The sequence below is a fragment of the Mesoplodon mirus genome (assembly GCF_964341445.2).
Source record: "Mesoplodon mirus genome assembly, chromosome: 12".
In the NCBI taxonomy this organism is placed as follows: domain Eukaryota; kingdom Metazoa; phylum Chordata; class Mammalia; order Artiodactyla; family Ziphiidae; genus Mesoplodon; species Mesoplodon mirus.
Window position 1 is genome coordinate 39262163 of NC_138988.1, and position 15110 is coordinate 39277272.

A 15110-nucleotide genomic window follows, 5' to 3' on the forward strand; every position below is an offset into this window, starting at 1 on the left:
CCGGGGCGGGGCGGCCGAGCACCTGTTCGACTCCCGCACACCTGGCCAGGGCGTGGCGTCAGCCCCAAGCCGCTAATCCCGGCTTTAGAGAGTCGGGTTCCGAGGGCGGGGTGGGCAGCTCAAGTTTCCCTCGGTTATCCCCCGAGTCCCGCCCCTCCCTAACCGTCACAAGCGCGACCGTTGGCGCCGCGGCCGCGAGTCGCACGGGGCGTGGTTGAGCATGGATTGGCCTCTCCAGAGCGCGAGGGGGCGTGGCTGGTTGGTTTCGCCTTAAAATGGCTCCAAATCTGCGGCCAGAGCAAGCGGAAGGGGACGCCTTGGTAGGGTATTTCTAGGTGCTCTGTGGCCGACCGGGCCTAAACCGGACCAGACGTTGAACTAGACAGCGGCTGGAGCATCGCCCTGTCCTCGCTCACTTCGCTTACGTCCCGAGAATTCCTTGCGCCCCGTCTTGAGCCGAATCAGAAGGCCTACTGGCATGAGAATCGCTGGCGCCCGCGCAGGTTCTGGCATCTCCGCGTGCCCACCGTGTGTTGGCCTCAGGGGCACGTTGCCGCGTCTGCCACCCTCGGGACCGGGCTGGCGGGAGGCTCGACACAACCGAGGACGGTCGCAATGGATTTCCGGGAGTTCCGTCGCTGCCGTGCGGGCCCACTGGGCCCCTAGCGCTCCGGGCACTGGCAGCGTCACCGGACAAAGGGTCCCGGGTGCCGGGGTGTCCCCGAGGAGGGTTTACTTCCCCTCCGATCCCACGGGCGCGCTTCCCTCTTGGCTGATCCCGAAGCCCGCCCCGCCACCGTCACTGCAGTGGCCCTGACTGCATGAGACCAACAGGACTAATCCTACCCCGCGGATCTAATCCGATCGGGACCTGGTCCCGGGGAAGGCCCCCACCACCCATATTGTTTGGGGGCCTAGGTGAGCGGCTCGTTCCCACTAGACTTGGTTTCACCTCCTGAGTCCGCTGACTGGGAGTGGGGGGTTTTGATCTGGCCCTAGGGCTAGGGATAACCCCCTCAACCCCCCCCCCCACGGCTGGACAGCGGGCAACGGAATCCCAAAAGCAGCTGTTGTCTCCAGAGCATTCCAGCTGCACTTGGATTTCGTTCCCTGCTCTCCTGCCTGAGCAGCGTCCTGACCCAGATGGAATGGGCTAGCCCCTGATCCCCAGACATACTTTATTGGGTCGCTCTGGTTTCCGTCCCTCTCTCAGGTGCGCCCTCAGGCTAGAAGTGACAGGCGTAGACGTCGGAGAGCCGAGGCGGTGGCCATCTCTGGAGCCCGAGGTACCACTGGCAAGGGAGGGAGGACCCAGGGCCTCCGGATAGGGCTGCAAATGGCGGTGAGTCCCACAGGGCAGCCCCAGCCCGCAGCTCGCTAAAGATAGCCTTTCACTTCCTGGGGTAAAACCACCCCCAACCATCTTCATGCACCCAGAGTAGCTGAAGTCCCCAGCTCCGCCTCCGGGCCCCCAACCCTGTTAGCAGCTGTCCCCGGGTCGTGCGCGTGACGCATGGAAAGCGCTTTGGAATGACACGATCACTCCCGTTGAGTGGGCACCCAAGAAGCCATCGGGAATGTCGTGTCCGCCCAGTGCTCTTTCGGCACTTCCCAGCAGGGCCTTGCAGCCCTAGCCCAGAAAGGGGCCTTGCCAAGCTCTTCCTGCGCCTAGGCTTCTCTCCCTTCTGAGCTCTGGTTATTCTCACTGCTCCAGGGCGGAGATCAGGGGTTTGCCAGTGATCTGCTGCACAGCGCTCTACTGCGTTAGGTTCAATCCCCATTAAAGAAAAGAGGAGGGCCTCCCTGGTGGCGCAGTGGTTGAGAGTCCGCCTGCCGATGCAGGGGATACGGGTTCGTGCCCCGGTCTGGGAGGATCCCATATGCCGCGGAGCGGCTGGGCCCGTGAGCCATGGCCGCTGGGCCTGCGCGTCCGGAGCCTGTGCTCCGCAACGGGGGAGGCCACAGCAGTGAGAGGCCCGCATACCGCAAAAAGAAAAAAAAAAAAAAAAAAGAAAAGAGGAAAGGGTTATCTAAGTTACAGTGAAGTGAAGACATTCAGGAGCCCTGGTGGGACAGAGGAAAGTGCATTCTCACTGGTAGAGGAGTGGGGTGCTCAGAGAACTGTTCTTAAGCTGGGTCTTCTCGTGGTCACATTGTTTATTTGACCCACAATGGCTGGTTGCCTAAACCAGGAAGTGGGAGGATCCTTGTTAAAGTACACCAGGTTCAAGGAGAAGCATTAAGAGCTTCTGGAAACCATCATGATGGTTCTAATTACTCAAGATTCAAGAGGAGAAAACCGTCAATTCTATCAGTGGGCATTTATTAGGAATAAAGACAACCCATATGTCAAAGGAGGGAATGCTTGCAAATAACCCGAAACTGGAGAACACAAATTCTCTTAAAAATGTGACTTTTTCAGTAGGTCATGAAAGTGGCTTTAATGTTAGCCGCCCTATTTCAGTGAGAATCCACTTGGGACTTTTGCCGTTTTGATCATGTGTAAATGGAGGAAATGAAACGTTATCACAAATACATAAATGTAAGACTTAGGTTCTTTCCCTGGTTGCTACTGCGGGCGACGGCGAGAGAATCCTAGGCCCGTAGCGTACCCAGAGATTTCGGACCCGGAGCCGAGCAAGGCTGGTGGGCCACGCGGAGGTAGCACTGGAGTCGTAGGTCGAGCGCACCTGTCCACTCACGGGCCGCAGCCAGATCCCCGCCCCAACCAATTGGCTCTCCTGGAAGTTCGACCTCGAAAATTTGCTTCCGGTTCCTTGCTTCCGGTTCTGCCTACTCCTTCCGGTCGCCATGCGCCTTGGGGTAGAGGAGACGCTGGGAGCCCTGAACGCGGCCCTGGGGCCGGGCGGCCCAGTATGGTTCAAGGAGACACGCGCCCGCCACCTGCGTGTCCGAGACTTCTTGGCACCGCGGCGCGCGCTGCAAGCGCGCTTCGGGGATGACCAGGTGGGCGCGAGCAGGGCGGGGACGTGCGGCCCGAGGTAGCTGGGAGCGCGGCGACCCGCTCACCAGCTTGTCTTCCCGCAGGTGCCCGAGCGCGTGGTTCATGCCATTGTCGGCCTGCAGGGTCCTGGCGTGGCCCCGGTACTGAGCTGCGCGCCAACCCCCGCGGGGCTGGCGCTCCAGCTGCGGCGGTCCGCCGTCTTCGAGCGCGTCCTCGGCGCCGTGGCCGCCTATGCCGCGCCCACCGTCCCCGCCGCCCCGGGCCCGCGCGTCGTCCTGCACTGCCCGGCGCTGCGCGGCAGCCCCTGCGACCTCCGCCTGAGCCAGCTGCGTGCCGTGCTCATGGCCGACCACCTGGCGCGAGCTTTGCACGCTCACAGGTGAGCTGGGGCGCGGGCCCACAAAGGAGAAAGCGCGTGATGGGGGCCCGAGAGCCGCTGCGGGTGGAAAGGGGGGCATAGCTGAGCCCGGTGCTCGAGCTGAGGCGGCCGCCTCGCTTCGCAGGGTGAGTGTGCGCCTAGTGCCCGCCGTGCGGGACCCGCACATGGCGACCTTTCTGCAGCAGCTGCGGGTGGACTGGCCCGCGGCCTCAGAGAGAGCCGCGACCGAAGCCCTGAGGAGCCACGCGCTTGCAGAGCTCACCCCTGCCCGTAACGCGGAAGCCCTGCCCCCTGGTGCCCTGGGCCGAGTGTGCCTGAAGGAGCTGGTGGACGAACGGGGACGCACAACTGGCTATGACCCCAGCCTGGACAGCTGTCTGGGTAGGACCCGGAGCCTAACAGGGCCAGAAAGTAGTCGGGCCCCGCACTCCCCGCCTGCCTCAGCCCTGTGTGTTCTCTTCGCAGTGACGGAGGATCTGCTCGCTGTGCTGGCGGAGCTACAGCAGGCTGTGCAGGATTGGGCTGAGGACAGCTCCCTAGGCCTGGTTAGTGACTGACACCCCACCCTGCAGGCCTCTGGCAAACCAGGTGTCTTGTATCCCCGGCAGTGACTGTCCTACCCTATAGGCTGCGGCCCCAGATGCTGGTGCAGATAGCTGCATGGTTGTACACGTGGTGAGCTGTGAGGAGGAGTTCCAGCAACAGAAGCTGGACCTGCTTTGGTGGAAGTTGGATGACCAGGCTCCTCTCAGACAGGTAGGTTAGTGATGGTGGCTCCCCACACCAACCTCAGAGGGCCCTTGAAACCCGCTTGTTAGTTGATGGGTCCAGAAGGTGATACTTGACCTTGGGGAGATGTTAGGCTTGGTAAATGGGCACATGCAGCAGGTGCTGGGAGAGGGGTCTCTGGAGGCATCATAGCCCAGAGAATATTGAAGAATAGGTTGAGGAGGCTACCCTGAGGGGATGGAGATCTTAAGGTAAAAAGCTGGGAGAGTCCAGGAACCAAATTTAGGTTCCTGGAGGGTATCGCCAGCTGGCTGAGCCCCTGCTATCTTCCTGACAGAAGCACCTGGTCTGTGGCCCAGTGAAAGTAGCTGGTGCACCTGGCACCCTGACTGCCCCCGAGTACTACGAGTGAGTGAGGCTGGAAGGAAGGCCACCAAGCCAGGGTAGTTGCGGTGGGGGACTCTGCCCACTGGTCCTCCTCTCACTCTTTTCAAAATGCAGGCTCCGGCATGCCCAGGTTTGCAAGGCCTCAGCACTGAAGCACGGTAGGGACCTGGCACAAGGTGCGCCTGGGAGACTCTGGCTGTGCTTTGGGTAGGGGAAGGTCATTTGCACCCCTGCCCCCCTTGTTCCCTGCCTGTAGAGACTGATTAACTGATCTGTACTCCTTCAGACTCAGCCTGGATGGAAATCTTCAGGGTTCTCTCTGTGGCAACCATTAAGTTTGAGATGCTCAGCACAGCCCCACAAAGTCAGGTGAGCCTGGGCGCCTTGCTGGGCCAGGGCTGGGGGGGGACAGGGTGTGCAGTGGCTGTCCTCCCTCTGCAGCTGTGCCCTCATTCCTCAGCTTCTCTTGGCCCTGGCCGACAGCAGCATTTCCACAAAGGGCACCAAAAGTGGCACCTTTGTCATGTATAATTGTGCACGTCTTGCCACACTCTTTGAGAGTTACAAGTGCAGCATGGAACAAGGTCTGTACCCCACTTTCCCACCTGTGAGCACTCTGGATTTCTCCCTGCTACGTGATGAGGTGAGTGCTCCTCTTGGGTAGCTGTCATGTGTGGGAAGTTCAGGCCTTTCCCTCCCAGCACCCTTCTCCCCCACAGGGTGAGTGGTTGCTGCTCTTCAACAGCGTCCTCCCCTTCCCAGACCTGCTGAGCCAGACAGCAGCCCTGCCCTGCACAGCCCCAGGGCTCCACATCACTGCACGCACAGAGATGGTAAAGGCAGAGGAGACTGGGATGGGCTGCGCACACTATTCTTTATTCTGGGGCACAAAGAGAGACAGGCCAGTGACTCAATCTCTGTCTCTAGGTGTGCAAGTTCCTGGTACAACTCAGCATGGATTTCAGCTCATACTATAACCGGGTACACATCCTAGGGGTAAGTGCACAGCAAAAGGGCATATGTGGGGGGTACAGGGGAAGCAAAGGATGAGACCAGCAGGCCCCTTTCTCTCCTCCAGGAGCCTCGACCACACTTGTTTGGTCAAATGTTTGCCCGTCTGCAGCTTCTGCGGGCTGTGCGTGAAGTGCTCCACACCGGGCTGGCCATGCTGGGTCTCCCTCCACTGAGTCACATCTAAGGCCACAGAGGCCCCAATATCTGGGAATGTCCACAAAGTCACCAACTGAAAGGGAAAAAACCCACAGATTTTGTTAAGAGACCCGGAGCCAAAATAAATTGCTTCTGTGACAAAGTTTTGTCCCATTGTGGGGAGTGGGGCATATTCTTGGTCTGCCCAAGTGGCTTTCAACTCACCTCCAGCTCCTGCTCTTGAGTCAGGAACCCGCGGCTGCCTCTTCCTCCCCTCAAAGCACACTGGGCATGGGCACAGACAGTCACTCTTGTCTGTGAGCAGGCCCCATGCCCAGCATGCCGGCCACCGCGGGACATCTCAGTCATACCAGTTGTAAACCTCAAGGCCCTGGCCCCCAAGAGCACAGCGGTGGCCAAACTCAGGACTCACGGGCCAGCAGTCCATGTCGGCCACATCTGCTACATGGTACACTGTACTGTTCATAAAGGTGGGCTCACCATGCCCCAGACGCCAGAAGGTAAGCCGTTGGTCGATGGAGGCTGAGACCATGAGGCTTGGGCTTAAGATCTTGAGGCCTGTCACATGGGCAGCATGTGCACACGGGAGAGAGTATTCTTCCAGCACTTGCAGCTGGGGCACCAGCTCAGCGCCCCCCACAGCCTCTTCCAGCTCTGGCACCTCGACAGTAAGCACAAAGACATGGAGGGAGCCATCCTCACTGCCACTGGCCACAAGATGGCCCTCATGTGTGGGCAAGGTGTGCAGGCTGTTGACACCACAGCTGTGAGCCTGGAGGGTCAGGCAGGGGCTGCCCAGCCCTGGAGGAAGAAGATGGTTGTCACTACCCAGCTCAACACTTGGCTGAGTGCACTGGGAGGTGGGGGGACAGCCACAGTGGCACTCTAGCTACTCACGGTAGGGAAGCCCAGGGTCCGCTGGAGGCTCCAGGGCAGGAGAGCCATGGTCCAGCACAGTGGTGAGATCCCAGAAGGCCAGGCTGCCATCCGTGGCTGCACTGCACAGGAACAGTCTCCTGGTAGCCAGGAAAAGGCAGCTGGATCAATGAGGGGGATGGAAAGCAATAGGAGCCCCCACCAAGCCCATGCAGGACCACCATGCAGCCCCTCTCACCGCCGCTGATTGGTTGCCTCATGTGTGAAGGAGTGGACCTTGAGTACACAGCGCTTGTGGTGGAAGGTTTCAGCCAGGAGCTGTAGCCGCTGCCCAGAGTCCTGCAAGAGAAAGAGCCTGGGGGGTGCAGAGGATGGCCCAGCTCAGAACCCATTCTAAACATCCTTACATCCTTTTGTCTCCAGGCCCCCTGGGTCCTATATGCTCACCTCACTGCTCCATCGCTACAGGCTGCAGCCACAAGGGGCCCAAGGCCAGGCCGGTCGAGCTCACACACAGCTAGGGACATGTACCTGCAAGGACAGTACACAGCCATCAGGCAGAGCCTGGGAGCAGCGGCACAGGGCTTGCCCTGCATGCCCCCCCACCCCATGCTGCTCCTGTCTGACAGTGCACCTCACCTGGTCTCTGGGTCCACCTTGATCATCCGGTGCCGATTGCGCTGCCGGTCCCAGTACTCATCCAGCCGGTGAGATGAAAGGTGCATGACGTGGCAGGCAAGGCGGCTTGGGGTGCTGGGGTCTGGGCTGACCATGATTGTGAAGCAGTGCATCTCAGCCCTGCCCCCCGCAGATACCACATGGGCAGTCAGGCCCGGCCGAGGATCCTGAGGGCCACCTGGGGTGCCAGTGCCCCACACAGCCACTGCACGCACCGAGGAGATGTGGTTACAGACAGCTGTAAGCGCATGGGCTGAACCTGTGGCTGTGGGGAGTGCCAGGATACAGACGGTGGTGTCCTCGCTGCACGTTATCACAATGTCGATCAGGCCAGGGCCCTCACTACCGGGCTCCAGGTGGTCAGGCTGCATGAAGCTGGGCACCCCAAATTCAGGCCCCAGGGTGATGGTGCCCACACGCTTTACACAAGTGATCTCACGGCCATGCAGGCTCTCCCGGAGAATCACATGTGGCCGCGTGCAGCCACCAAGAGCTCGGTACAGCATGACATCCCCATCCTTGAGGTAGGCAAAAGCCATAGCTGCCTCGGTATCAGAGAAGGCCCAGGAGCGATGCCCTCCACCACAGTTGATAATGTGCAGCTTCTCATGCGACCGGGGGCTCCACACCACAAACTCGTTGGCGTGGAAACCCAGGATGACCATGCTCCCATCAGCCACCATTCGGAGCCCAGCCACCCAGTTCATACCACGACAGGATTTTTGCCTTAGGACTGGCTGGAGTTGGCCACCTCGCACCAAGAGCTGGTAGTAGGCACCATCACGCCCTGTAGTGTACACATAGCCACCATGGCAGGTGACCGAGGTCACACCCTGTTTCCCATGCAGAGAAGGGAGGGTGGACACAGGGCCCCACTCAGCCAAGGCGTTCTCACTCCCACCACTGCCACTACCCGTTCCAAGTGCTCCAGTACCAGCCCCAACTTTGCCTCCGACCCCAAGATCCTTGAGCAAATCTGGTCGGGAAGGGAACAGCAACACGGAGCCCCGGCGGTCCCCGCACACCAGGAAGTCGCCCGGGGGTAGGAAGGCACTGCATGTGTGCCATCTCTGCTTGCTTGGAGGTAGGAGGTACCGGCAACGTTCCTTGACGAAGATGGCCTTGCCAGAGGGCGCAGCAGAGATCTCTAGGCAAGCCACCACACCACCAGGGCCCGATGCTAGCAACAGAAGCTCCTCGTAGCCACGCAAGGCCCAGCTCAGGCTGTGCACCTTCCCATGGAACAGGGTCAGGTCCACAGCTGCAGTTGGAGTGTTGATGGGGACAACCTTGACATGACCTTCCCCATTGGCCATGGCACACAGTCCGAAGCCCTCAGGACCAGGGGCTGCCTCCAGGAGGCAGTAGGACTGGAAGCACTTGTCCTCCAGCAGCTGCTCCCAGCACTTGACCTCGAGGTCATAAAGGTACAGGGCCCCTGTATCAGTCACTGCCAGTACTCGCCATGAGCCAGCCAGCGTCACAGCCTTGAGGGCACCTGGCCTGCTACGGGACTTGAAGCAGAGGGCGGAGACCCCCGAACCCGGGTGCCCACGCCCCACCAGGTGCCATAGCCGGATGCCTGAGTCATCACCCCCAGTGATCACCCAGGCCTGTCTCTCATGAGCAGCTATGGCCCGGATCCCACGGCCCTGGTGGCCCCGAAAGGCCTGGAGGATTTCGCCTTCATGGCTCCATACCAAGCAGACGCAGTCTTCTCCTGCACTGATAAGGTAATTTTCTAGGAGCTTGACCTGCCATACACGGGCACTGTGCCCGAAGCAGTGCCCAATATTCTGCACCCGACCCCCAGGCACCCGCAGGTCACCCACCTTCCAGATGCGAACACTTCGGTCTTCTGAAGCTGTGGCCAACAAGCCCTTGCTTTCCAGGTACGACATGCTGAAGATGACACCCACGTGCCCACTAACCCGTCGGTCGGGGGCTACTGGCTTATTGTCTATTAAAGCAGCTGCTGGGTACCAGACCAGGAGCTGGTTGGAAACGGCACCCGCCACTATGGTCAGCTCCTTCCAGGTATCTCCAATCAGACAGGCTGAGGAGAGGGTGCACCTGTCCGTGCAGGGCACATCCTGCAGCATGCACCCTACCACAGGGTCATACAGCACCACTGAGTTGTGGCCCAGGGCCAAGGCCATGTTCCCCTCAAGCCAACGGGCATCCCAGATCCAGTCAGACATGTTCCACAGGCCAGAACGCCAGAGCTCCCGGAAGCGGCCCTGTCCCCAGCCAATTTTCACAATTCGGAGTCCCTTGCTCCCAAACACCGCCACCATGGCCTCCGAGTCAAGGTCTCCATTGGGCTCTGGTCGCACTCGGAACCCATGGATAAGATAGTGGCCAAGCAGGTTCTGCACTCGTTTCATCATCCGCAGATGTCCACCAAAATCCAAGGTGTACACCAGGACATCTGGCCCCTCACCTGGACAGAGGCAAAGAGCTGCATCAGAACCCCTCACCTAACTCTGATGAGCCATGAAGAAGAGACAGGGAGCAGGGAAATTCTCAGTATGTAGCTTATGAATATATTAGGTCACTCAGTCCTGCAGGCTTAAACCTTGGAAAATCCTTGGTCTCACCTTCTGCTGTACCTTCAGTGCTGACTTTCTGATCTGCTCATCAGTCACCCATCACATTCAATTCAACCATGAATTCCTCAAACTCAGTCTCCTCCTCACCCCACCTAACTTCTCATGCTTCCGACAGGAACACTCTCAGCTTTAGTCCCCAAATCCTTGGCCTCATTTACCTCTACATGCATTCTTCCCACTCCCACCTCCCCCAGGGGAGAGGCAGACCCAGTAAGTCAATCTTTCCACCTTGGGTCCACAGCAGAAACCCCTCCTGATTTCCAGGAGCTTCTTCTCTGTATCTCAGAAGATATGAGTATGTTCAATATCAATGGGGAAAGGCAGCCCACACTTTGGCAGCAGATGCTGCTGTGACCCTCAGCTGCCCCCTGGCTGACCTGCAGGCATGTCCTACTCTACTAGCTCATCCTCAAGTTCGCTCCATGCTCCCCACCCCAATGACCATTACCGTCTTTTGCCCAACCCCAGCCCCAAACTGTGAAGCCCATTCCTTTTAACTTCCCACATCTTGTCTCCAAGTTCTGCAGATTTCATTTTCTAAAGAATTTGTAAATCCAATCCCCCGCAGTGACTTTGATCCAGGACATCACCTCTTAACCTGAGATGACAACAGCAATCCCTCATGCTATTCCCAGCCTGTGATCTCAATCTTTTGACATTCAATAAACATTTATTTGGGAATTCCCTGGCGGTCCAGTGGTTAGGACTTGGCTTTCACTGCTGGGGCTCGGGTTCGATCCCTGGTTGGGGAACTAAGATGCCGAAAGCCCTGTAGTGCGGTAAAAAAAAAAAAAAAAATTGCAGAACATCGATTATAAACCAGACAATGAACTATATGCTGGAGTAATGAATAAAGACCCTGCTCCTGTGGATTAGGAAGACATTAAACAATATCACACAACAGATGGCCAAAAAATACATGAAAAGATGCTCAACATCACTAATTATCAGAGAAATGCAAATCAAAAGTACAATGAGGTATCACCTCACACCGGTCAGAATGGCCATCATCAAAAAGTCTACAAACAGGGAATTCCCTGTCGGTCGTGGTTATGACTCCACGCTCTCACTGCTGAGGGCCCGGGTTTGATCCCTGGTGGGGGAACTAAGGTCCCACAAGCTGCGAGGCACGGCCAGAAAAAAAAAAAAGATACAAATGAACGTATTTACAAAACAGAAACAGACTCACAGATTTCAAAAACAAACTTATGGGGCTTCCCTGGTGGCGCAGTGGTTGAGAGTCCGCCTGCTGATGCAGGGGACACGGGTTCGTGCCCCGGTCCGGGAAGATCCCACATGCCGTGGAGCGGCTGGGCCTGTGAGCCATGGCCGCTGAGCCTGCGTGTCCAGAGCCTGTGCTCCGCAACGGGAGACGCCACAACAGTGAGAGCCCCGTGTACCGCAAAAACAACAACAACAACAAAAAAAACAACTTATGGTTACCAAAGGGGAAACGTGGCAGGGAGGGATAAATTAGGAGTTTGGGATTAACATACACACATTACTATCTAAAAAACAGATAACCAACAAGGACCTACTGTATAGCACGGGGAACTCTACTCAGTATTCTGTGATCACCTATATCGGTAAAGAATCTGAGAAAGAATGAATATATGTATACGTATAACCTAATCACTTTGCTGTACACCTGAAACTAACACAATATTGTAAATCAACTATACTCCAATAAAATTAAAAATAAAACTATGGTTACAGGGTTGGGGAAAGAGTGGGGGGAGGGATAGATTGGGAATCTGGGATTGACATGTACACACACATATTTAAAATAGATAACCAGGGGCTTCCCTGGTGGCGCAGTGGTTAAGAGTCTGCCTGCCAATGCAGGGGACACGGGTTTGAGCCCTGGTCCAGGAAGATCCCACATGCCACGGAGCAACTAAGCCTGTGCACCACAACTACTGAGCCTGTGCTCTAGAGCCCACGAGCCACAATTACTGAGCCCATGTGCTACAACTACTGAAGCCCGCACACCTAGAGCCCGTGCTCCGCAACGAGAAACCGCAATGAGAAGCCCTCGCACCGCAACAAAGAGTAGCCCCCACTCACCGCAACTAGAGAAAGCCCATGCACAGCAACAAAGACCCAACACAGCCAATAAATAAATAAATAAAATAGATAACTAGGGGACTTCCCAGGTGGCACTATGGATAAGGTTGCACACTCCCAATGCAGGGGACCCGGGTTTGATCCCTGGTCGGGGAACTGGATCCCACATGCATGCCGCTGCTAAGAGTTCACATGCCAGAACTAAGGAGCTGGCAAGCCACAACTAAGGGGCCCTGGAGCTGCAACTAAGACCCAACGCAACCAAATAAATAAATATTTTTTAAAAACCAAACAAATAAAAACAGATAACAAAAAAATATATAAATAAATATTCTAAAAAGTAATAAAATAACCAACAAGGACCTACTGTATAGCACAGGGAACTCTGCTCAGTACTCTGTAATAACCTAAATGGGAAAAGAATTTGAAAAAGAATACATACATGTATATGTATAACTGAATCACTCTGCTGTACACCTGAAACTAACACAACATTGTTAATCAACTATACTCCAATATAAAATAAAAATTAAAAAATAAATAGGGACTTCCCTGGTGGTCCAGTGGCTAAGACTCCACGCTCTCAATCCGGGGTCCCAGGTTCCATCCCTGGTCAGGGAACTAGATCCCACATGCAGCAACTAAGAGTTCTCATGCTGCAACTAAAAGATCCTGCATGCCGCAACTGAAGATACCACATGCAGCAACGAAGACCCGAAACAGCCAAATAAATAAATATTAAAAACAAACAAACAATATCACACAAGTAAACTACATAGTTATAATTTTGGTAAGTTCCAAGAAAGAACTATATAGGTTGCTTTAAAAATATAAAATGAGGGGGGAAAAAAAAGGATATAAAATGGGAAAGTCTACTCCAGTGGTTCTCAACAGAGGGGCAATTCCCCACCCCCACCCCAGAAGACATTTGGTAATGTCTGAAGACATTTTTGGTTGTTACAACTGGGAGTTGTGTGTGCTACTTGCATCTAGGAGTGGAGGCTAAATGATGGTGCTATACATCCTACAATTTAGACAGCCCCTCACACAAAGAATGATCTGTTCCAATATATCAATAGTGCTGAGACTAAGAAACCCTGGTCTGATCTAACCAGACTGGGTGAGTGTCTGGGGAGGCCAACTGGAGGACAAAACATTTAGGCTGAGGAATCAGGGATCAGCAGCAGTTAACCAAAGGAAGAGCAGGCAGGAGTGAGAGGGGGTGAACCTTTCCTAGCAGAGGAAACAGCAATTCTGATGGCCCTGAGGTGAGCAAGAGCTTTGGGTAGTGTGGCTAGAACAGGAAACAAAGGGCTCAAGGATGGGCTAGACAGAACACTACTGAGGGGGTCAGGGAGGCATAGGTGCATGGCCTCAAATTTGATGGCAATAAAGGTAGAAAAAATAGACAGATGCCACATGTATGAAGTGCAAATCAACCAGACTGGCCTAGGGAACAAGGTAGATTCTTGGGCTTGGGCACCTGAGTGGCTGGTGTTCCCTCTGCTGAGCAGTATTTCAATTTGTAGGCACCTGTACACTTGACAACAAGGGCTGGGAATTCAGATTGTAGACACACATTTAGATTATTAGTACACATGGGTGGGATTTGAGAACTGTCAACATAAAAGTCACTTTGGAAGTCACAGGAATAGGTGAATTCACTTTAAAAGCTTTCTGATCTGAACTTCCCAAGCCATTCCCACGCTTAATACCTTACAATGGGGCTTCACCACTGGGACCTTATGCCCTTAGGGATAAAGTCAAATCTAGGCCTAAAATGGTCTGGCCTCTGTTCATTTCTCCAGCGTCTTCTCCTAGACCACCCTCCCCTCCTACTGAAGCCTCATAAGAATTCCCTCTTTCACACAAAGTGACAAACTCAGTCTTAAGGCCTTTGGCTTGCTCACCCTCTGCCAGGAACCTTCTCTTCTAGTTTACTTTTGCGGTTCTTCAGCTTTCTGCTTAGCTATCCTCTCCTCCAGGAGCCTTAGGAGTTTAGCTCAGTGTAGGAACCTTGGGCTCCCAGAGCCCCCACACGACATCAAAATTGGGCCATCCCTCGCCCCATCCCCCACCCCCATACATCCATTCCCGTTAGGATTGGTAGCAGCTCACTCAAGGCTTGACAGCCAGCGCTCTGCCTTGGGACCCTTATCAAACTCAGCAGCACCATCATCGGTCACTAGTGGCTTCCAGTCGAGCCTCACCGCTCCCCAGGTCTCTGCCGCCTCAGATCCCTGGCCTCTGCTACCGGAGCCGACCTTCCTCGGAGGGGCATCGACATCGGACTTCCTGGAACCCAACCATCTCGGGAGAGACCTCAGCCTCCGCACTGGCCTACTCAGAAAGGTCTCGTCCTCGGCTTCCCGCGACCCCATCCTGGTCAGAGGCTCTTCATCCCCACCTTCTAGGTAAGAGCCTCACCCGCAGCACCCTCACACCGGAGAGGCCACACCCCCTTCTGGGCCTTGCCCATCCCCGAAAGGCCACGCCCCGGGCTCTGGACCCGCCCACGGGGGGGTCCTCATCGCTGACCTATTCGCCGAGCCCCCTCGGGAGAGGCCAAGGCCCCGCCCAACCCATCGAGGCGGTCACAGGCGTCTCTCATTCCCTTCCCCTGCCCCTGCCGACCGAGTTTCCCCGCTCCTTTTTGCCGTCCCACCCGCCCTCTCCGCGTCACCTGCAGTTTATGAAAGGCCTCGGGAGCCACCTCAGTTCTTTGTTTCCTGGGCTCCTCGGGCCGCGCTTCAGCCCCGCCATCTCCGGGCTCCCGCCCGCCGCCCGTCCTCCTCCTCGGGGCATCCCTTTGTTCTTAAGGCCGCTCCCCAGGCGAGCGTTCAGTTTCTTCTCCGCTAGCGCGCGCCTCAAACCAAAACTCACCCGCCAAAAGCCGCTCCCCCACGCACTCCAGACCCGTGACCGGGAGGAGAATGAGCTCCGAGGTTGCCCTCGGCCAAACGTAGTCCTCGTGAGCGTCCATGTCAGTCCCAGAACCGCTGCAGCTGCCGCGGTCAAGAAGGGAGCCGAGCTCTCGCGAGACGAGCCTTCCCGCGCGCCTCGCTGCAGCGCTACAGCGCCCGTAGCAACAGGTAGCAGAGGCAAGGGCGCCTGCCGCCGAGGCCCAATGACTACCGCCCTCCGCCCCACGCCGTCCGGCTGGGATTGGCGGAGCCGAATCGCCCTCCCCCTCACGTGACGTCGCAGCATGCCCCCGGCCGCGGCGCCCCGCCCCGCCCATTATGCC

At 56.5% G+C, this 15110-nt stretch overlaps 2 protein-coding genes across 5 annotated transcripts; one reads left to right on the forward strand and one right to left on the reverse strand.

Annotated features, from left to right (window-relative positions):
• Positions 1-2780: 2780 nt before the first annotated feature.
• Positions 2781-5772, forward strand: DALRD3 (DALR anticodon binding domain containing 3). Of its 4 annotated transcripts, none has more exons than XM_082638822.1 (12): positions 2781-2967; positions 3049-3344; positions 3469-3725; positions 3810-3889; positions 3972-4100; positions 4411-4481; positions 4575-4618; positions 4747-4829; positions 4921-5103; positions 5162-5293; positions 5388-5456; positions 5539-5772. In XM_082638822.1, the coding sequence occupies exons 1-12, from the start codon at positions 2812-2814 to the stop codon at positions 5656-5658; spliced, it is 1620 nt and encodes a 539-aa protein (XP_082494948.1). In that variant the 5' UTR covers positions 2781-2811; the 3' UTR covers positions 5659-5772. The 4 variants fall into 4 exon arrangements, with proteins under 4 accessions (XP_082494948.1, XP_082494946.1, XP_082494949.1 ...); XM_082638821.1 differs by having other exon boundaries at positions 2782-2967; positions 4575-4636; positions 5180-5293; XM_082638820.1 differs by having other exon boundaries at positions 3469-3889; positions 4575-4636.
• WDR6 (WD repeat domain 6) lies at positions 5571-14970 on the reverse strand. Its single transcript, XM_082638819.1, has 7 exons — positions 14747-14970; positions 7146-9627; positions 6954-7037; positions 6745-6861; positions 6528-6646; positions 5835-6431; positions 5571-5703 (listed from the first exon to the last, which is right to left on the reverse strand). The coding sequence occupies exons 1-6, from the start codon at positions 14844-14846 to the stop codon at positions 5971-5973; spliced, it is 3363 nt and encodes a 1120-aa protein (XP_082494945.1). The 5' UTR covers positions 14847-14970; the 3' UTR covers positions 5571-5703; positions 5835-5970.
• Between the last annotated feature and the right edge of the window lie 140 nt (positions 14971-15110).

What these genes read in the sequence shown, in the direction of transcription:
- DALRD3 (XM_082638820.1), top strand. Translation starts at nt 2,812, where the DNA reads ATGCGCCTTGGGGTAGAGGAGACGCTGGGAGCCCTGAACGCGGCCCTG. An exon ending in CGAGCTTTGCACGCTCACAG is followed by an intron (nt 3,345 to 3,468) that starts GTGAGCTGGGGC and finishes CTCGCTTCGCAG; the next exon opens with GGTGAGTGTGCGCCTAGTGC. An exon ending in CGGTAGGGACCTGGCACAAG is followed by an intron (nt 4,637 to 4,746) that starts GTGCGCCTGGGA and finishes GTACTCCTTCAG; the next exon opens with ACTCAGCCTGGATGGAAATC.
- WDR6 (XM_082638819.1), bottom strand. Translation starts at nt 14,846, where the DNA reads ATGGACGCTCACGAGGACTACGTTTGGCCGAGGGCAACCTCGGAGCTC. An exon ending in GGGGGAGCGGCTTTTGGCGG is followed by an intron (nt 9,628 to 14,746) that starts GTGAGTTTTGGT and finishes GCCTCTGTCCAG; the next exon opens with GTGAGGGGCCAGATGTCCTG. An exon ending in TGTAGCGATGGAGCAGTGAG is followed by an intron (nt 6,862 to 6,953) that starts GTGAGCATATAG and finishes TGCACCCCCCAG; the next exon opens with GCTCTTTCTCTTGCAGGACT.